Genomic DNA, 23,178 nt, shown 5'->3' on the forward strand with positions numbered 1-23,178 from the left:
AGTACTATTTTAGCATATATTTCTAAAGCAAACACTGATTGTTTTGATAGAGACTTAAACACCCGAATGTCATTAATAATATCTTCCTACACACAATATTAGGGTGTGTTTTCTTCCTTAGATTGCTGATCTCATGCATTATGATTCTTACTGGCTTAGTTTTTATGTCTAGTTTTACTTACTTTTATTCTTTGGTCTTGAGTTTTGCCTGTTTTGGCTGCTGCACGCAGCATGTGGGGTCTTAGTTCCCCGACCAGGAATCAAACCCATGCCCACTGCAGGGGAAGTGTGGAGTCCTAACCACTGGACCGCCAGGGAATTCCCCTGAGTCTTGCATTTTTCAAGCTGTATTTTTTTCTTCTGAACTAAATTTGCCATATCTCAAAGATTTGGAGTCCTAAATAACCACTAGGTTGCCAGGGAATTCCCCTGAGTCTTGTATTTTTCAAGCTGTATTTTTTTTCCTTCTGAACTAAATTTGCCATATCTCAGAGATTTTGACAAGTTTCTTATTTAATCACTTCAAAAATAATATATATATTTTCATTTTGATTTAAAGAAATCTGCTAGATTGAAGGGAGTTTTCAATTTTTCTAGTGGATAGATTGAAGGGAGTTTATCTTTATATTGTGAATTTATAATTATTAATGTGTTAAGTTTAGGAAATATCTGCTTTTTAAAATATGGCCTAGGAAATACCTGAGTTTTTGAATTTGTAAGACTTTCTTAATCCCATAGATATTGTGAGTTAAAAAGAATTTTATGTACATTTGAATAGAATGTATATTTTCTGTTCTGGGAATTTGGAGATCTCTCTGTTCATGTGTAAGTTTGAATCAAACTTGACCATCATTAATAAATATCTTGATTTCTGAGAGCTGTGTTAAGTCCAGTCTATGTATTTCTGTTTGGCTTTACTTTTTTTTTGTCTTTTTAAGCATATGTTAAGTTTTTACTGTAGCATTAAAAAGTTTGTTTTTTTAACTTGAAGTCAGCTTTACTTTTATAGTCAAGAAAATTGATTAGGCATGTGAACATTAATGACTGTTTCTTCTTTTGGAATTTTCACCGTAATGTTAGATTCATTTTAATGTGAACTTATCTTTGTCCTGTTCACTGCTTCTTGGTTTGGACCCTATTTTTATGATCAATATTGCTGTACCTGCTTTCTTTCTCTCTCTCTTTCTTCCTCTCTTTCTTTCCCTCCCTCCCTCCCTCCCTCCCTCCCTCCCTCCCTCCCTCCCTCCATCCCTCCCTTCCTTCCTTCCTTCCTCTCTCTTTCTCTCTCTCTCTCTCTCTCTTTTTTTTTTTAAATATTTATTTATTTGGCTGCGCCGGCTCTTAGTTACAGCACACGGGATCTTCATTGCAGCATGTGGGCTCTTAGTTGAAGCATGTGGGATGTAGTTCCCTGACCAGGGATTGAACCCGGGCCCCCTGCATTTAGAGCATGGAGTCTTAACCACTGGACAACTAGGGAAGTCCTACCTGCTTTCTTTTTGATAGCATTTGTTTGTTCTTTCCCCCCAGATCATTATTTGTGAATATCCTGTGCTACTGTGCCTTGTGCACATATGTGTATCTATATATATAGATACACATACACATATGTGTATCTATATATATACTCATACACATATGCGTATATATATAAAAGTACACATATGCAAATATATACACACATACACATATGTGTGTATATATATATACATACACGTGTATATATGTATTCATGTACATAAATAAAAGGTTTGTGTGTATTTACATCTAAAGTGTGTGTGTGCATAAAATATATTTTGCACATTTTGCAAGTTTTTTTTTTTTTTTTCGGTATGCGGGCCTCTCACTGTTGTGGCCTCTCCCGTTGCGAAGCACAGGCCCCGGACGCACAGGCTCAGTGGCCATGGCTCACGGGCCCAGCCACTCCGCGGCATGTGGGATCTTCCTGGACCGGGGCACGAACCTGTGTCCCCTGCATCGGCAGGTGGACTCTCAACCACTGTGCCACCGGGAAGCCCTCAAAGAATTTTTTTGTAGACCTTGGAAGATATTGCTCTTTTTTTTTTTTTAACATCTTTATTGGAGTATAATTGCTTTACAATGGTGTGTTAGTTTCTGCTTTATAACAAAGTGAATCAGTTATACATGTACATATGTTCCCTTATCTCTTCCTTCTTGCATCTCCCTCCGTCCCACCCTCCATATCCCACCCCTCCAGGTGGTCGTAAAGGACCGAGCAGATCTCCCTGTGCTATGTGGCTGCTATCTGTTTTACATTTGGCAGTGTATGTATGTCCATGACTCTCTCTCGCTTTGTCACAGCTTACCCTTCCCCCTCCCCATGTCTTCAAGTCCATTCTCTAGGTCTGCGTCTTTATTCCTGTCCTGCCCCTAGGTTCTTCAGAACCTTTTTTTTTTTTTTACGATTCCATATATATGTGTTAGCATATGGTATTTGTTTTTCTCTTTCTGACTTACTTCACTCTGTATGACAGACTCTAGGTCTATCCAACTCATTACAAATAGCTCAATGTCGTTTCTTTTTATGGCTGAATAATATTCCATTGTATATATGTGCCACATCTTCTTTATCCATTCATCTGATGATGGACACTTAGGTTGTTTTCATCTCCGGCCTATTGTAAATAGAGCTGCAATGAACATTTTGGAATATGACTCTTTTTGAATTATGGTTTTCTCAGGGTATATGCCCAGTAGTGGGATTGCTGGGTCATATGGTAGTTCTATTTGTAGTTTTTTAAGGAACCTCCATACTGGTCTCCACAGTGGCTGTATCAATTTACATTCCCACCAACACTGCAAGAGTGTTCCCTTTTCTCCACACCCTCTCCAGCATTTATTGTTTCTAGATTTTTTGATGATGGCCATTCTGACTGGTGTGAGATGATATCTCATTGTAGTTTTGATTTGCATTTCTCTAATGTTTAATGATGTTGAGCATTTTTTCATGTGTTTGTTGGCAGTCTGCATATCTTCTTTAGAGAAATGTCTACTTAGGTCTTCTGCCCACTTTTGGATTGGGTTGTTTGTTTTTTTGTTATTGAGCTGCATGTGCTGCTTATAAATTTTGGAGATAAATCCTTTGTCAGTTGCTTCATTTGCAAATATTTTCTCCCATTCTGAGGGTTGTCTTTTGGTCTTGTTTATGGTTTCCTTTGCTGTGCAAAAGCTTTGAAGTTTCATTAGGTCCCATTTATTTTTGTTTTTATTTCCATTTCTCTAGGAGGAGGGTCAAAAAGGATCTTGCTGTGATTTATGTCATAGAGTGTTCTGCCTATGTTTTCCTCTAAGAGTTTGATAGTTTCTGGCCTTACATTTCGATCTTTAATCCGTTTTGAGCTTATTTTTGTGTATGGTGTTAGGGAGTGATCTAATCTCATACTTTTACATGTACCTGTCCAGTTTTTCCAGCACCACTTACTGAAGAGGGTGTCCTTTCTCCACTGTACATTCCTCCCTCCTTTATCAAAGATAAGGTGACCATATGTGCGTGGGTTCATCCCTGTGCTTTCTATCCTGTTGCATTGATCTACCTTTCTCTTTTGGTGCCAGTGCCATACTGTCTTGATTACTGTAGCTTTGTAGTATAGTCTGAAGTCAGGGAGCCTGATTCCTCCAGCTCCGTTTTTCGTTCTCAAGATTGCCTTGGCTATTCGGGGTCTTTTGTGTTTCCATACAAATTGTGAAATTTTTTGTTCTAGTTCTGTGAAAAATGCCAGTGGTAGTTTGATAGGGATTGCATTGAATCTGTAGATTGCTTTGGGTAGTAGAGTCACTTTCACAATGTTGATTCTTCCAATCCAAGAACATGGTATATCTCTCCATCTATTTGTATCATCTTTAATTTCTTTCATCAGTGTCTTATAATTTTCTACATACAGGTCTTTTGTCTCCTTCGGTAGGTTTATTCCTAGATATTTTATTCTTTTTATTGCAATGGTAAATGGGAGTGTTTTCTTGATTTCACTTTCAGATTTTTCATCATTAGTGTATAGGAATGCCAGAGATTTCTGTGCATTAATGTTGTATCCTGCTACTTTAACAGATTCATTGATTAGTTCTAGTAGTTTTCTGGTAGCATCTTTAGGATTCTCTATGTATAGTATCATGTCATCTGCAAACAGTGACAGCTTTACTTCTTCTTTTCCAATTTGGATTCCTTTTATTTCCTTTTCTTCTCTGATTGCTGTGGCTAAAACTTCCAAAACTATGTTGAATAAGAGTGGTGAGAGTGGGCAACCTTGTCTAGTTCCTGATCTTACTGGAAATGCTTTCAGTTTTTCACCATTGAGGACGATGTTTGCTGTGGGTTTGCCATATATGGCCTTTATTATGTTGAGGAAAGTTCCCTCTATGCCTACTTTCTGGAGGGTTTTTATCATAAATGGATATTGAATTTTGTCGAAAGCTTTCTCTGCATCTATTGAGATGATCATATTGTTTTTCTCCTTCAGTTTGTTAATATGGTGTATCACGTTGATTGATTTGCATATATTGAAGAATCCTTGCATTCCTGGAGTAAACCCCACTTGATCATGGTGTATGATCCTTTTAATGTGCTGTTGGATTCTGTTTGCTAGTATTTTGTTGAGGATTTTTGCATCTATGTTCATCAGTGATATTGGCCTGTAGTTTTCTTTCTTTGTGACATCCTTGTCTGGTTTTGGTATCAAGGTGATGGTGGCCTCGTAGAATGAATTTGGGAGTGTTCCTCCCTCTGCTATATTTTGGAAGAGTTTGAGAAGGATAGGTGTTAGCTCTTCTCTAAATGTTTGATAGAATTTGCCTGTGAAGCCATCTGGTCCTGGGCTTTTGTTTGTTGGAAGATTTTTAATCAGAGTTTCAATTTCAGTGCTTGTGATTGGTCTGTTCATATTTTCTATTTCTTCCTGATTCAGTCTTGGCAGGTTGTGCATTTCTAAGAATTTGTCCATTTCTTCCAGGTTGTACATTTTATTGGCATAGAGTTGCTTGTAGTAATCTCTCATGATCTTTTGTATTTCTGCAGTGTCAGTTGTTACTTCTCCTTTTTCATTTTTAATTCTACTGATTTGAGTCTCCTCCGTTTTTTTCTTGATGAGTCTGGCTAATGGTTTATCAATTTTATTTATCTTCTCAAAGAATCAGCTTTTAGTTTTATTGATCTTTGCTATCGTTTCCTTCATTTCTTTTTCATTTATTTCTGATCTGATCTTTATGATTTCTTTCCTTCTGCTAACTTTGGGGTTTTTTTTTCTTCCTTCTCTAATTGCTTTAGGTGCAAGATTAGGTTGTTTATTCGAGATGTTTCCTGTTTCTTAAGGTGGGCTTGTATTGCTATAAACTTCCCTCTTAGAACGGCTTTTGCTGCATCCCATAGGTTTTGGGTCGTCGTGTCTCCATTGTCATTTGTTTCTAGGTATTTTTTGGTTTCTTCAGTGATCACTTCATTATTAAGTAGTGTATTGTTTAGCCTCCATGTGTTTGTATTTTTTACAGATATTTTCCTGTAATTGATATCTAGTCTCATAGCGTTGTGGTCGGAAAAGATACTTGATACAATTTCTTTTTTTTTTTTTTTAAACATCTTTATTGGGGTATAATTGCTTGATACAATTTCAATTCATTTAAATTTACCAAGGCTTGATTTGTGACCCAGGATATGATCTATCCTGGAGAATGTTCCATGAGCACTTGAGAAGAATGTGTATTCTGTTGTTTTTGGATGGAATGTCCTATAAATATCAATTAAGTCCATCTTGTTTAATGTATCATTTAAAGCTTGTGTTTCCTTATTTATTTTCATTTTGGATGATCTGTCCATTGGTGAAAGTGGGGTGTTAAAGTCCCCTACTATGAATGTGTTACTGTTGATTTCCCCTTTTATTGCTGTTAGTATTTGCCTTATGTATTGAGGTGCTCCTATGTTGGGTACATAAATATTTACAATTGTTATATCTTCTTCTTGGATCGATCCCATGATCACTATGTAGTGTCCTTCTTTGTCTCTTCTAATAGTCTTTATTTTAAAGTCTATTTTATCTGATATGAGAATTGCTACTCCAGCTTTCTTTTGGTTTCCATTTGCATGAAATAGCTCTTTCCATCCCCTTACTTTCAGTCTGTGAAGTGGGTCTCTTGTAGACAGCAAATATATGGGTCTTGTTTTTGTATCCATTCGGCTAATCTGTGTCTTTCGGTGGGAGCATTTAGTCCATTTACATTTAAGGTAATTATCGATATGTATGTTCCTATTCCCATTTTCTTAATTGTTTTGGGTTCATTATTGTAGGTCTTTTTCTTCTCTTGTGTTTCTTGCCTAGAGAAGTTCCTTTAGCAGTTGTTGTAAAGCTGGTTTGGTGGTGCAGAACTCTCTCAGCTTTTGCTTGTCTGTAAAGGTTTTAATTTCTCCATCAAATCTGAATGAGATGCTTGCTGGCTAGAGTAATCTTGGTTGCAGGTTTTTCTCCTTCATCACTTTCAGTATGTCCTGCCACTCCCTTCTGGCTTGCAGAGTTTCTCCTGAAAGATCAGCTGTTAACCTTATGGGGATTCCCTTGTGTGTTATTTTTCCCTTGCTGCTTTTAATACGTTTTCTGTGTATTTAATTTTTGACAGTTTGATTAATATGTGTCTTGGTGTATTTCTCCTTGGATTTATCCTATATGGGACTCTCTGTGCTTCCTGGACTTGATTAACTATTTCCTTTCCCATATTAGGGAAGTTTTCAACTATAATCTCTTCAAATATTTTCTCAGTCCGTTTCTTTTGCTCTTCTTCTTCTGGGACCCTTATAATTCGAATATTGGTGCGTTTAATGTTGTCCCAGAGGTCTCTGAGACTGTCCTCAGTTCTTTTCATTCTTTTTTCTTTTTTCTTTATTCTGTTCTGCAGTAGTTATTTCCATTATTTTATCTTCCAGGTAATTTATCTGTTCTTCTGCCTCAGTTATTCTGCTATTGATCCCATCTAGAGTATTTTTCATTTCATTTATTGTGGTGTTCATCATTGTTTGTTTCATCTTTAGTTCTTCTAGATCCTTGTTAAATGTCTCTTGCATTTTGTCTATTCTATTTCCAAGATTTTGGATCATCTTTACTATCATTCCGAATTCTTTTTCAGGTAGACTGCCTATTTCCTCTTCATTTGTTAGGTCTGGTGCATTTTTATCTTGCTCCTTCATCTCTTGTGTGTTTTTCTGTCTTCTCATTTTGCTTATCTTACTGTGTTTGGGGTCTCCTTTTTGCAGGCTGCCGGTTCGTAGTTCCCGTTGTTTTTGGTGTCTGTCCCCAGTGGGTAAGGTTGGTTCAGTGGGTTGTGTAGGCTTCCTGGTGGAGGGGACTAGTGCCTGTGTTCTGGTGGATGAGGCTGGATCTTGTCTTTCTGGTGGGCATGTCCACGTCTGGTGGTGTGTCTTGGGGTGTCTGTGGACTTATTATGATTTTAGGCAGCCTCTCTGCTAATGGGTGCTGTTGTGTTCCTGTCTTGCTAGTTGTTTGGCATAGGATGTCCAGCACTGTAGCTTGCTGGTCATTGAGTGAAGCTGAGTGCTGGTGCTGAGATGGAGATCTCTGGGAGATTTTCGCCATTTGATATTATGTGGAGCTGGGACGTCTCTTGTGGACCAGTGTCCTGAAGTTGGCTCTCCCACCTCAGAGGCACAGCGCTGACTCCTGGCTGCAGCACCAAGAGCCTTTCATCCACATGGCTCAGAATAAAAGGGAGAAAAAGTAGAAAGAAAGAATTAGTAGAAGAAATAAAGAAAAAGAATGAAAGAAAGAAAGGAGGGAGGGAGGAAGGAAAAAAAGAAAGGAAGAAGGTAAAGTAAAATAAAATAAGAAAATAAAGTTATTAAAATAAAAAATAATTATTAAAAAGAAAAAAACCGGATTGAACCCTAGGACCAATGGTGGAAAGAAAGCTATACAGACAAAATCTCACACAGAAGCATACACATACACACTCACAAAAAGAGGAAGAAGGGGAAAAATCATAAATCTTGCTCTCAAAGTCCACCTCCTCAATTTGGGATGGTTCGTTGTCTATTCAGGTATTCCACAGATGCAGGTACATCAAGTTGATTGTGGAGCTTTAATCCGCTGCCACTGAGGCTGCTGGGAGAGATTTCCCTTTCTCTTCTTTGTTTGCACAGCTCCTGGGACTCAGTTTTGGATTTGGCCCTGCCTCTGCGTGTAGGTGGCCAGAGGGCGTTTGTTCTTCGCTCAGACAGGACAGGGTTAAAGGAGCCGCTGATTCAGGGGCTCTGGCTCACTTAGGCTGGGGGGAGGGAGGGGCACGGCGTGCGGGGCGGGCCTGCGGCGGCAGAGGCCGGTGTGACGTTGCACCAGCCTGAGGTGTACCGTGCGTTCTCCCGGGGAAGTTGTTGCTGAATCCCGGGACCCTGGCAGTTTCGGGCTGCACAGGCTCCCCGGAATGGGTGTGTGGAGAGTGACCTGTGCTCGCACACAGGCTTCTTGGTGGCAGCAGCAGCAGCGTTAGCGTCTCATGCCCGTCTCTGGGGTCCGCGTTGTTAGCCGCGTCTCGCGCCCGTTTCTGGAGCTCCTTTAAGCAGCGCTCTTAATCCTCTCTCCTCGCGCACCAGGAAACAGAGGTAAGAAAAAGTTTCCTGCTTCTTCGGCAGCTCCAGACTTTTCCCCGGACTCCCTCCCGGCTAGCCGTGGTGCACTAACCTCCTGCAGGCTGTGTTCACGCAGCCAACCCCAGTCCTCTCCCTGCGCTCCGACCGAAGCCCGAGCCTCAGCTCCCAGCCCCGCCCGCCCCGGCGGGGGAGCAGACAAGCCTCTCGGGCTGGTGAGTGCCGGTGTGCCCTGATCCTCTGTGCGGGAATCTCTCCGCTTCGCCCCCCGCACCCCTGTGGCTGCCCTCTCCTCCGCGGCTTCGAAGCTCTCCCCCTCCGCCACCCGCAGTCTCGGCCTGTGAAGGGGCTTCTAGTGTGTGGAAACCTTTCCTCCTTCACAGCTCTCTCCCAGAGGTGCAGGTCCCGTCCCTATCCTTTCGTCTCTGTCTTTCCTTTTTTCTTTTGCCCTACCCAGGTACGTGGGGGGAGTGTCTTGCCTTTTGGGAGGTCTGAGGTCTTCTGCCAGCGTTCAGTAGGTGTTCTGTAGGAGTTGTTCCACGTGTTGATGTATTTCTGGTGTATCTGTGGGGAGGAAGGTGATCTCCGTGTCTTACTCTTCCGCCATCTTCCCGGAAGCCGCTGTTTTTTGTTTTTACATTTAATATTGCCAATGAAAAGCAATTCCCGTTTCTCCTATCTTTGTAAATGACCCCTTTTCTTTTTGGTGGGGCTACTAGAATTTTTCATTTATCCTTGTTATCTTTGCCCATGTTTCTAGGTGTAAGACATTTTAATCTGAAGCTGGTGTTTTCTGTTTGGGTGGGTGTTTTTGTAGTGAAACAGATATCAATAGAACAGAAAGAAAAAGACTCTTGTCTTTCAGTTTCCTCATCTATTAAATGGAAATTATGCTTAATAAATGTTACCTTTTATTATTAGATATTTTCATAAATTTTCTTTCTAATTTCTCTGCTTATAATCCTTCTATTTTCTCTCCTTCTAGTACTCTTTCTAAACAGACATTGGACCTTCCTGATAGTTTCTCATGCCATTTTATTTTTTCTCTTACTTGCTATCTTCATTCGTTATTACAGCATTATGGGAGAATCCTAACAGACTAATAAGAAAAGTTTGGTAAAGGTTAAAAACAGCCTGGTGTGTAGAAAATTAATATTTGATATTTCTTACAGCACTTAGCCAATTGCAGTAGTTGATATAGAATAAATACTTGAAAATTAATTGAACAAGCTTTGGAATATCCTGAAACTTATTGTTACTGTTTCATAACTCATCTTGAACCTTAATCTCTGAAATTTTGTTGATTCTGTTTTGTATTATAGACTTATTTTGCGAGAGCTTTCCAAGTTTTGGAAGTTCCTCAGACTCTTTCTTACAGGTGGCAACGTGAACTCTCATTGAGAGTTTTTTCTTGGATGTGTTCTTGGACTAATGTCAAAAGATATTTAACACTTTTCTTTTTATCTTTCCCTCTCCTTCTCTTCTTTTTAATGGTTAAAAAAGTATAAAAATTATTTAGGGGTTTTTAATATTGAGTCAAATTGTTTAGTTGATAAGAGCTTTTTATCTTACCTTCCTCTCACGAAATGTTGATTAGCTTTGTAATTGTTACTTAGCTTGTAATTTGTTTTGATTTGTGACTTGTGGTGTATGAGGGTGCTGATGTTAGACAAGTTTCCTGTAGAAATTTATTCTTTGACATTTTCTACAATTTTATAAATGCTTTTTATTGGTTCAAAAAGATATATTCCAGCCTGTATAGATAGTATATGTTTTCTTTCAATGCCAAATGTCTTTCATTAGCTATGTAGTTATAACAGATGGGTTTGAAGCGTTCACTTAAATGCAGTTAGTATTTTATTTCCCTTTATTCCCTAATCTCTTTACATGTTATTGTAAATTAGTATGTTGGATACATTCCAGGACTTCTCATAGTAGTTTAGCTAATGTCATGTAATATTTTCCATTGCAAATATGATTAAGAGAACATGTTGATGTTTCTAAAATGATATAGACAGTGAGAAAAGGATCAAGTTAAATTCTTTTATTTCCTTATTATACACTTAAAAGTCATTATATTTTATTTGTCAAAATTACTTTTAGAGCAAAAGGCTTCTGTACAACTTGCCATATGCTATAAAAGTAATGGAGATTGTAGATTTTAACAGTGTAGCAGAAATTATTTTGCGATGTTAATGAGTTAATAATAAAAACTTTTCAGTGGTTGATTGGACATATAAATGTACTTTCTTCCCGCAACATTACCTTGACCTTCCCAGTATTGACTCAAGGATACTCAGACTACCTAGATATTATACATGTCTTTAATTCTGGGTTCTGTTAATACAGTAAACATATTTGGATACCATAGGAGGTTGTGACATAAATATATTGTTTGGAAAAAGCTGATTATTATGCTTTATCAGTGAAGATAAAGAAGGCTTTATTTCTTTTCTTCAGTTTTTGTTAATGCAGTAATAATACCTTTGAGTACAAAAAGACAACTGAAATGTGTGTTAGTGTGTGAACTTGTGGACAGTATATAAAATTAAAATGTCAAAGATATAGCTAGTGTTTATGAGTTACTTAGAAACTACAGTGGTCTTGTTGCCTGCAGCCAAAATGTGTAGAAGACACACCAAGAGACGCTTAACTTTCTTATATTGGTTCCGTGCAGGGGACCGATGGTTATGAGGAGGCGTTGATGGCATGTGATATCTTATGTAGATTTACATGCAAGACATTGAAATTATTTACAATTTACAAACTATTGTATTATCTAATTGACTAGCAGAAGATGGAATCAGTATATTAGCACGTGAAGATGTTGATAGTAATGTTAGCAACTCTATTACCTGAGCCTCGGTTTTACCACGTGCCGTCCCACTTGGCTTCAGTTAGTTCAGCTCTGCTAGTCATGAGCCACAACTACAGTAAGATTAGCAAAAGTGAAGTCCAGTTAATATATATAAATATGAACACCAGTTTATTAGGGCCTTTCTATGTCAAACAGGATTCATGGCACTAAGAATACAAAGTTAGTACAACCCGATTCCTCTACTCAAAGATCTTGGATGAAAAAAGAGCGATAAGTAATTACCATGCAGTAGCATAAATGCTAAAACAGAAGTATATTCAAAAAGGGCAGCTAGGCCTCTCCTACACACAGAGAGAGATTTTGTACGTTATGATGCCCCAAGTGGGCTTGGGCGGATGAGGACGTTTATTAATCTTTCTTAGGGAAAGAATTACTCTTAGATAATTCATACTGACTTCTTACACATTTCAGGTGCGCCAAACTTCCCCTGCTGTTCGTTTGAGACTTTATTTCTTTGATTTTACCACTTGCAAGAGATAGAGGCAGATTGGAATGGGGGAAGGAGAAAGTCAGATGACTTAATTTTTCTTCACGTGCCCAGCATTTTAAAGAAACTTGAAACTAACTGCTACAATGAAGTGTGTAGATTTGTATGTGTGCCTTTAACCATGTAGTTGCCACTCATTAACTTATTCTGTGATTGACTAGTTTACTTCATGTTGATTTTTAGGCAGGGTGAAAATAGTAAGAGGTTTTGGAAATAATATATATATGTTTTATCTGTTTATTAATGGGATTTAATCACCTGTTAAAAATAATCCCCAACTAGAAACCTGCCCTTTTAACCATATTATTAGTTTTTTAAAAATGGTAGTTGTATTGACAAAGTCAATAGAAAAAAAAAAGTGAAATGCTAACTTTCTAAACTTGAATGGAAGGATGAATATGTATTCTTCCTTGGATGAATATTTACCAAGCACTGAACGGAGAACTTAGATTTTATCATTTTAACTGATCCTTTATTTAGTGCTCTGCAGGCTTCAAATTGTTTTACTAGTAATGTACAAAGACTTTTGAATATCTTCGTAGCCCCACCTTTGAGTGTTGCTTTTCCAGGTTTTATAAGGATATTTCTTTATCCTTTGCTCCCTTCCAGCGATGTGCATTTTGTAAGCACCTTGGAGCCACTATCAAATGCTGTGAAGAGAAATGTGCCCAGATGTACCATTATCCTTGTGCTGCTGGAGCCGGCACCTTTCAGGATTTCAGTCACTTCTTCCTTCTTTGTCCAGAGCACATTGACCAAGCTCCTGAAAGATGTAAGTTTACTACAGATATATTTAAAAACATTTATCAGTGTATTTACTTAAAATAACAAATGTTTAAGTTCCCTAAGTGTTATTCTACTTGTGGTAAAAGGCAACATTACATAATCTTGATAATCTGAGAGATCTTCACAAGAGATCCTTGGGTGGGGTGAGGGGGCAGGGGGAGGAATCTGTTACCAACAATATCATTGAAGTTATATCCAGAGAGTTATTTCCTCAAAAATTCAAAGATAGTTTGCATGTTTTTTATTCTTATTTAAAAAATTTAACTACTGTAGAAAGGTAAACTTGCTGAGTATATGGTATTTTAATATGTACTATGAAAGTAGGTCATTTAAAAAATTAAACAGTGTATTTAATTCAGTGTCTTTTACACTAAAAAGACTACCCAGTTGGAGATTTAGAAGATGGTTCATTCAGATGTTATTTCAGGATGTATGTTGATAGGATCACCAAACACTTGAAAATCTTGGAAAATGTCCTAGTAGTCATAATAGAAATCTCGTTAATGCTTCTTCTTGATTCATCTGTCTTGGTTATAATTATCTATAATCCTCAGTTGTCTTTTTTTTTTTTCCTTTTCCAAACAGTATTTTATAATTAGGTGAAAAGGTTTAAGTGTTTGAAATTTATGTTATACAGAAACTTATAACTCTTTCCTATCCTTATTAAATAGAGATCTTACTTTTTTCCTAGTGTATGGATTTCCAATGAGCATGCATGATTTGAGATCTTTTTTCCCTAGTAAATTGAATTTCCAATCTGCTTGTGAAATCTCTTTGATGCCTTCTTTATTCAGTCTTTTTTTATGTCATCTCTTAGTTACCTAATTGTTAGCTTTTACCTGTATTCTTAGCAATGTCAGTAAAGGCTTTTTTCCTATCTTTTCCAGCTTTGTGAAACATAAATATAGCTACTTCAGGCTTAAAGTAATCTCAAACACAGATTTCATAATCATCATTTTTCTCTGTTCAGTACCATGATTTTATCTTTAGTTAAAGTTATTTTGTGTCTACATGTATAATCATGTTGTCCTTAATCACTATACAGACGTAAATTATAGGTAAGGCAAACTGAAATGTCACATTGTATTTAGGCTAATAAGGGATTTAAAGTTTTAAAAATGCTTTGGATTACACACTGTTAAATCTGGGAGAAGAAGACAACACTCATGCACAGCTACTGTAATGGGTGTTATTTATTTTAAGGCCTCATATAGTGAATTCCTTCACTAAGTACACAGACTGTGATGTGAATCATCAGAGCTGATTGTATTCTGGGTGGTATAACACACTTTTCCAATTGAATAAAACAACTGTGGGTGTGTTTAACAATTTAAATTTTATTCAGCCTTTTGTATGTGGTCGTGATTTAGACCTCAGTAAACAACATGCAAACTTTTCTATGACTATGTTTCTAATGTGAGAAATTCTATTACTTATTGGCAGTACTACTTTCTTTTGCAGACTCTGTTCACATAATGTATATGATTTATATACATTTATTTGTTAGGGATCATAAATTGTTTTATAAAATAATGAAGTGTAAGAACTGAGGTGAGATGATTTGTTACCATTTATCATGAATATAGTGAAAGGTTCATGCTGGCAACATAAAGCTAAAAGATACACTGAAATTACTGGTACCTTGCCTTGTTCCAAAGTAGACTTACGGAGACTTACACAAATACATGAACAGTAGGATAAAGTAAGACTAAAAATAAGCAAGAAAATTTGGCCAGTGGGAAGGGAAAATAAGGATAGGATAAATGGGAGGGTAATACGGTGAGGCTGATACCCAAAATAAATGTGTATTTCCCAGGCCTATGCCACAAATCTGGCTCCAGAGCTTTCCAGCAGTCAGCATGAAGAAGGGCATATGAACAGTTGCCTGATTTGTAGTAATAATAATTCACTTGATACTGACACTGTATGTACACTATATATGGTAGTGAGAAACTGTCTTCAAGTAGCTGTCTTGCAGTATAAACAACAAACCCCACAGGGCAATTTCTTATAACAGCCCTTAAAATAAGTCAGTGGTATAAAACCAAAGCCCAGTTGAGTAAATTCTATTCCCTGGGGATCCTAAACAATGCAGTCTAAATACCCAGCTTCCTGAGCATCTGTTTTAATCCAAGGATGTAAAGAGTACTGCAGATAGACTATATTGCAGTAATATACAAGACTACGTAATAGTCTTATAAAATCTTTCATTTGTATATTTAGCTGTTCTAATTGTATGTCATAGCACAAAGCACTTTTTATGTTTTAAAAATGGGGATATCTTAAATGACAGTGTTATTATGAAGGTTAAATGACAATGAAAATCATGTAGCATTGTACCATATATTATGAATTGCTGTACTGAAAGGTAGTTATTTTAGCTCTTATCTAAGTACTGTGTTTGCATTGAGTATAATACTTGATGCTACTGGCTAAGAACAGAGCGGTATGCTGTGATAGTTACCTGAGTTAGGAGTAAGATTGACATCTTTTTATGAAAGTTGAAAAATCTAACAAAAACATGGACCTCATTAGAAAAAAACATCCCAGCAAAAAGAGCGCATCTGTGAGCACGACCAGCATTTTCATCAGAAAACAATTTTGGGGTGCTTTGTCTTCGAAAAATGCCAGTCATGGCTCTAACCTTATTTTCACGACGATGCAAGTATACACTAACCTTGCCTGGAAACTTTACGCTAAATATCCATCTAAGGGACATAGCCACATATACTTCCTGAGTAGTATTTTCCCTCTCATGGAAGGCTGAATGGCAGAAAGCCAGCCATGCAAGGTCAGAGGAAAGAACATTCCAGGCTGAGCGAACAACTACTGCGCAGGCCTTGAGGCAGGAGCATGGCGTGATTGTGGAATAGACAGCTAGTCACTGTGTCTGGAACTTAGTGTCTGCCAGGTGGGTAGTAGAGACCACATCAAGGCGAACAAAGACTAGATCATGTAGGCCTTGTAAACAAGGGAAGGGGTTTGGATTTTATTCTGTCTTCAGTGAGAAGCCTTTGCAAGGTTTAAACCTGGGAATGCTACATCTCTTAATCCACTCCCCCTCCCCCAGCGTATTTACTTTCATCACTCAGCTTTTTCTTCCTTTACTTCATTTAAACTTTTAACTCCTACCTCATTTTCTTAGTTGTCTGGTCTCTCTTGACACCAAGTCCTGCTACTTTTCTGTTACCTTAAATTCTGTCAGCCCCCTGACGTTTCTTTCTTACCTACCTGCCTACCCTGTGGGCCAGCCTCTCTGGACAACATCCATGATTTACTTCTTCTTTCTAGAGATTCCATTTTGATAGGCAAATCACCTTGCAGAGTGTCCTGCCAGCGATGGTCACGGAAGCTGTAATGTCGATGGAAGTTACAAAGCTATGCTGATTTAGTCCTTTTAAAATTCACTGATAATAATCTGACTTGAGACTGTGCTCTTCACCTGGTTCTCTTCTTATGTGCTGTCTAGCCTTTCTTAAGCAGTAGTCTCACCTTCCAAATTGACCATGTTTAAGGATCTATGATAAGCTTCCATCTAATTTAAGCTCCATGTTTTTGCCTTTTCCTCCATTTCTTCTCGTCACAGCTGTCACTTAGGAAGAAGTGACCTGTCCAAAGCTTATTCTCTGTTTCTGCTGCTCTTTTCTTGCTTTCCCTACATCATTTAGCTTCTTCCTGCTATGCCTGTGCTGGCACTTTTCCTTTGCACTTTTATTCTTCACCTTCTTTGCCCTTCCAGTGGGCATCAATATTGATTAGTAGCAAAGAATATGATCTTTGGAGCCAAATTAACCTGGATTTTACTCCTGTCCTCTCTTAAATTGTCTTTATCTTTAGTCTTGCACTCAATCTATTTTGCTTTCCCTACTGCTTAAGGAAAATTTTCACTTAGTCGTTTGATTAGTGCTTCAAGCTTAACGCCCCTTTGGCTTTCAGACATATATGTATGTATATGTACATATACTTATGTCTGACATGACACTTAAGCCATCCAGTAATGTCATCTTCTTAATGCATGCCCTCCAAAAGGCTGTTTTAGTATTTCTACATATTTCTGTATGTTCGCCCAGATCAGAAAAATGGTTGGGACCAAGTTTTTTCTATTATTATTTTTATATAATGCATAGTAAATGTTTTTGGACTGAATATATCACATGGATTTTTTTTTGCCCAATTTATTAAATGATGCATACTAATCATACAACATGACAGTATTGTCATCAAGGAATTGGTGGAAACTGTCATAGAATAAAAAGTAATCTCTGCTATAGTGATACACAGAGTTACCTTGTTGCAGAATGAGCTTTGCTGTATAAAACAGTGCTGTGCAATAGAAATATGATGTGAGCAATATATGTAATTTTAATTTTTCTAGTGGTCATGTTAAAATTTTTTATTTGAAATTAATTTTAAAAATACATACTTAACCCAATATATCCAAAATGTTAATATTTCAACTTGTAATTAATAAAATTTTTGAGATAGTGACATTAATATTTTTTTCCTATTAAGTCTTTGGAATTCGGAGTGTGTTTTATATGTATAGCACATCTCAATTTGGACTAATCACATTTCCATTGCGCAATAGCTACATGTGACTAGTAGCTACCATGGCAAGTTGAAGTGGCAGAGTAGCAAACTCTAGAAAGTTTCACAGAAGTATTTAGATAGTGTTCCTGGCAAATTACAATAGAAAGATGTAATCTGATAGAGTCCAGTACTTGCCCCAGTTTCTGTAAGTTTTGAGGGTAGGCAAAAATCAAAGATTAGTTTTTAAATGTACTTAGCTTGAATGAGTAAATATGGAACTCTCTTTTAGTATTAAGAAAACTACTTTGCTCTGTTTTTCCATTTTTATTTAAAAAAATGAACTAATACATGTAATTTCATTTTTAGAATTAATGCTTTCTTCTAAATGCCTGTCATTTAAAGAGCCACTTAAAAATGATTTTAGAAGAAACTCCTTTGCTTAAAATATAAGAATTGATTTGTGCTAGGCAACTGAGGATATGAAGTTGAAAAAGACAAGGTTACTATCCTTCAAGGGTTCACGGTATTGTGTTATAATTAATTGATGATTTAACAGTTTCTTCTAAGCATATGGGGAAAGGAATAATCAACAACTAAATGGGCATTTAGGTGTGGTAACATTAGATAGTCAGGGTTTATGTCTGAGCAAGAGTTTTAAAGGCCTCTTTGGAATGGGCTAGTGGCACAACAAAGGAACAAAATTACAGGCAGAAGGAACAGAATGTGTACAAGTACACAAAGGTTGAGCAGTCTGTTGTGTTAACGTGCACAGCAGACCGCTTGATCTGACCAGGAAATAGTGAATGTTCTGAGATTCAGTTGGAAAAGGAGATAATCCCCCCCCACTCCTTTTTTTGCCTCAAACTAGAAATTTTTGATTTTTTTATTTTAAGGCAAGAAAGGAGGTGTTGATAAAGTTGTAATTTGCGCAGGGCGTAACACTTAGAAAATTGCTCTGGATCTTTAGCTGATTTAGGGAGGAGGTCAGAGCCCTAAGCCAGCATTCCATTCAGAAGATAACTGCAGTGACCAAGACAAAGTGTGATGGACTGAACTGTACAAACAGATGGAAGAGGATACATAAAAAGTTTACTCAGTAAGAACTGGTATCCAATTGGATGTGTTGGGTCAGGGAGTAGTTAAGGGTCAATAGTGACACTAAAGTTTCTTTACCCAGCAGGTCGAGAAAGAAGGGAGAGGTTTAGGTTTAAAAAAAGTTCTAGAGGGGGCTTCCCTGGTGGCGCACGGGTTGAGAATCAGCCTGCCAATGCAGGGGACATGGGTTCGATCCCTGGTCCAGGAAGATCCCACGTGCCACGGAGCAGCTAGGCCCGTGCGCCACAACTACTGAGCCCGCGTGCCGCAGCTATTGAGGCCCGCGCGCCTAGAGCCCGTGCTCCGCAATGAGGGAGGCCCGCTCACCACAATGAAGAGTAGCCCCACTCTCCCCAACTGGAGAAAACCTGCGTGCAGCAACAAAGACCCAACGCAGCCAAAAATAAATAAATTTATTAAAAAAAAAAAAAGAGTTTTAGAGGAGTTGAGTTTGAGTATTTTTAGAACACCTGGCTATTGAGGGTCCAGTAAGACTTGAAAATAACATTTTGAGGTTCAGAAAGAAGTTTGGGTCTGGTGATAGAGATCTGGGAATTGTGGTGGTGTTTTATGATGTAGGAATTGATGTGATTACAAAGAAAAACCATGGGGAATTAGAAAAGATGGAAGAGGATGAAATCCTAAGAGACTCCATCATTTAGAGGGCTTGTGGAGGCACAAAAGCCAGCACAGCAGGAGGAGATTGGGGGCATGGGAAGCCTAAGGAGAAATCTGGAGAAAGCTGCCATCATAGAAGTCAATCAAGGTAGGAAATTTCAGTGTGGGCGTAGATGTAAATGCTGCAGATGGCAAATAAGGTAAGACCTAAAAAGTAACCACGGGATTTCATAGGCCACTGGTAGCCTCATTAAAGTAGCTTCAGATGAACAGTGGGTGAGGAGCCGCCAGGGGCCCAGCTTACAGTCTAGATGCATCCTAGGGCCTGTTTGTGTTCTGCCCTCAAACTGCAAATGGTTTTTTTTTTTTTTTTTACCAGTTTAAAAGGATTCTAAAATAAAAACAAAAACTCTGTATGCCAAAGACTTCTATGGCCCACAAAACCAATTCTTGGTGTAAGGAAAAGGAATAGATTATTACTCTGTTTCAAGATACTTGACTGGGGAAAGAAAGCAGGTAGAAAGGGCTTATAGCCAGAGAGGACTGACCAAATCTTCAGAAAGCGAAAGAGGAAAAAAAAAATCGTATGTACAATTTAAAACGGTCCTAGGACAATCAGCTAATCAGACCAGACCATTTAGTTGAGAACATAAGTGTCAGTTACAGACATATTTGTGTATATCATCCAATTGGTATGATTTTAGAATACATTCTTTTCCTTATTATATTGTAATATGCATGCGTTTGTATACTTGGCAAGCCAGTTTATCCTGACATTTATTTTTTATTTTAGATGGTACAAGAACTGTTAAAAAGTGCCATTCCTTTTAATCCACATTTAGCGATAGACGATGTCCATAATTTTTTTACAACTGGCAATTAATATAGATGAATATAGAATTAGTATATGAAGTATTATATTTGTGTATGAATATGTAGCTTCCATCTTTAATGTTCTCCCTCATATATTTTCCAGTATTAAAAAAACCTTATTTGACTTGAATAAAAATTAGTGTTTATGCATAAGAAGCATCTTAATCTAATTGATATTAACATTTCTTAATTTTGTCTCTGATTTTGTTAATTTCAAAACCTATTTAACACTCAAATAAAAATGTTTATTTTTGCACTGCAAAGCGCCTCTCAGTTGATATTTTCCTTTTTGGTTCTTTTCAGCAAGCATATATTGAACATTAACTAGGTGCCCAGCATATCACTGGTATTAGGGATATAAAATTAAATAAGAACTGCTTATGGTCTCAAGTAGATGTAGGTACAAATCATTGCAAAACTATATGATTAAATTTAATGTGATTAAATTTAGATTAAAGATATTATAATGTTTTAATGGAGACCTTATTCTGATTGGATATCAGTTCAATGTGGATAATTTCAAGTGTCTGAAAGATTTACCATGAAAATTCCCTTCAAGTGATTTTTAAACTGTAAAGCCAGAAAAATATTAAATTCTTATACAACAATTTCGTTGTTTTACTGTTAATTGTAGCAAAGGAAGATGCAAACTGTGCAGTGTGCGACAGCCCGGGAGACCTCTTAGATCAGTTCTTTTGTACTACTTGTGGTCAGCACTATCATGGAATGTGCCTGGATATAGCGGTTACTCCATTAAAACGTGCAGGTTGGCAATGTCCTGAGTGCAAAGTGTGCCAGAACTGCAAGTAAGTTTTAATTTCAACTCAAAGGTGTGTATTGAGTTTAAGAGAGACCCTATTATTAGGTACTAAAGGTTTGTGTAATATGATAAAGGTTGTTCATACTGCAGCTATATTCATTCACACTGACTTCATCATGTCTTTAGAAATTGCTAGATATTTATTAACATATTTCTTTGAAATAAGTCTAAACAAAAACTAATTTTAATAATTTAAATTCCTCTGGTTGCCTAAAAAGCTAGCTTAAGTTTGCCAGCAATTTTAAATGAATGATATTAACAATTAAAAATAAATAAGCATTAGAAAAAAAAGCACCTTTTTTTCTGAGGGAGACTGGGGAGGAGATTTAATAGGAAAATAAACCTCTAACTATGGAAAGTAGTTATTAGAGTGAACCAAAGAATCAGTGATAAGTTTCAATTTCTATTCCAGGAAGAACAATTTATACTAAGTCTACTGTTTAAAAAGAAATCTGTATCTATCTGAAAGGCAGTTACTTTCACCATAATTCTGAAACAAAGTATTGTATGGCATTTAAATGTTTGTAATGGGATTATCTTTTCCTATTTGTTTTATTCCATCCTTTGGTCATTTCTCCAGTCTTTTCTGTGATTATTTTTTTCTCATGCTACTAATTAATTAGCATGATAATTTGGGGATGTTACCTGCATCTACAGCAGTCTTCAAATTGTTTACAGGCTGAGGACTTTTGTAATCAGGAGAAATGATGCCCACCACTGCCATGTTCAGTCTGTTTTATTTGTAATTTAATTTGATAACAATAAGCATCAATATCTTAGAATTATGTGGAATAAATAGGACGACGTGCTTTTATATTTTGGTAAAAATTAAAGAAAATATCAGTAAACATTTATTTGATACCTCGTATCTGTGCCTGGCTTCTTCTTGAGAAGGAGTAAGAGAACTTGAAGAAAGAGTGCTTTTCCTCCAAGATCTTTCCATGTAGCTAAAGAGACAAAATGTGCAATTTTATATGTAGAATTTATTAAATTAAATAAGAAATTACTGGAGGCCAATTAACCCATCTTCCTTTTTACTTCTGTTTATCACCAGGTTTTATTCAGCGGTTCCTCTCTCAGCTCTTCTTCTTGCATTCCCTAGTTTTTCTTTTCCCCTCCTCTTGAATTAAATTCTTAGTATCTGAGAGGGACTAACAGCCAAGAATCAAGGCTGAGATCATGGACAGGACAGGGGCCCAATCTTTGGGGCAGAAGAGTGTTTAGGGGAAGATTTTAGGTTTTCAATTATAATTCTTAATAATTATAACAAGATTATTATTCTTATATCTATTTATTTAGCACTTATTGCTTAATGGATATTCTTAGCTCTTCAGCCAGAATTATATTTAATTCTCACAGTAATCTTTGATTATCATTCACATTTATACCTGAAATTAAGAGGACTAAGTCTAAGTTATTCAGGAGTCACACAGCTAGAAAAACAGAAGTCTGAACACAGTTGTAGGTCTGATCCAAATTTGATCCTCTTTTTATTATATGACAGTGTCTTCCAACTCACCATGCCAAGATTTGTTCCTTTCCGTGCAGCATCACCTATCAGTTACAGCTCCTTCCCAAAAAAAGGATGGGCATGGGATGTTTAAGAAGTAAAGATCAGTGTCATTCATCTTGCCTTAACCCCTCCTTCTTTGCAGGAACCCTAAAATGACTAAAACGGGTTCACCATAGGTGGGCGTTCAGTAAGGATAATCCTTTAGGGACCTTTGGAAGATTTCTGTCTCATCCTCTAGAGGGTTAACTCTGTCATTATCTGTGCATAGACCAAACAGAGACGGAGGGTATTTATGAACTGGGCAGTTCCCAGGACAGATTCTTTTCATGATTACTTATGTTACAAACATAAGTTTAAAGATAAGGCATCATTAATGCTATCTTATTTTTTAGACAATCGGGAGAAGATAGCAAGATGCTAGTGTGTGATACGTGTGACAAAGGGTATCATACTTTTTGTCTTCAACCAGTTATGAAATCAGTACCAACCAATGGCTGGAAATGCAAAGTAAGTTGTTTATTTTTTTAAGAAAAAAAATCTGTATGTTTTTTATATAGAGCAGACAAATCGGATACCTATTCAAATCTATATTACCTTCAACTTAAAAACTTTATTGATGTATAATTGATATACAGTAAACTGAACACATTTAAAGTCTATGATTTAATTTGACGTTTTCACTCATGAAACCATTATCACCTTCAAGATAATGAACATATTCATCACCCCTAGAAGTTTCCTGGTGCCCCTGAGATTTCCTCCTTTCTGACTGTTCACTGCCGTACTCCCTTCTGTCTTCCAGGCAATCTGCTTTCTCTCACCATAGATTAGTTTGCATTTTCTAGAACTTTATATAAGTGATGTCGGATAGTATATACCCTTTTCTTTTTTGCAGGGGGTGGTGGTTTAAAGTCAACATAAATATTTTGAGAGTCCCGCATATTGTTGCACATGCCAGTAGTGATTTCTTTTTATTGCTTAA

The 23,178-nt window shown here is 37.1% G+C and overlaps 1 protein-coding gene across 2 annotated transcripts in view; it reads left to right on the forward strand.

The window, feature by feature from the left end:
* The window catches only part of KMT2C (lysine methyltransferase 2C), a 292,837-nt gene that overhangs the window by 147,036 nt on the left and 122,623 nt on the right, over window positions 1-23,178 (forward strand). For both annotated transcript variants that reach the window (XM_060305074.2, XM_060305075.1), the window contains exons 7-9: window positions 12,571-12,733; window positions 20,498-20,669; window positions 22,589-22,703. In XM_060305074.2, coding sequence (XP_060161057.1) covers window positions 12,571-12,733; window positions 20,498-20,669; window positions 22,589-22,703 — 450 coding nt within the window. The remainder of the gene's footprint in view (window positions 1-12,570; window positions 12,734-20,497; window positions 20,670-22,588; window positions 22,704-23,178) is intronic.

The sequence above is a fragment of the Globicephala melas genome, chromosome 9 (assembly GCF_963455315.2).
Source record: "Globicephala melas chromosome 9, mGloMel1.2, whole genome shotgun sequence".
Classification (NCBI taxonomy): Eukaryota; Metazoa; Chordata; class Mammalia; order Artiodactyla; family Delphinidae; genus Globicephala; species Globicephala melas.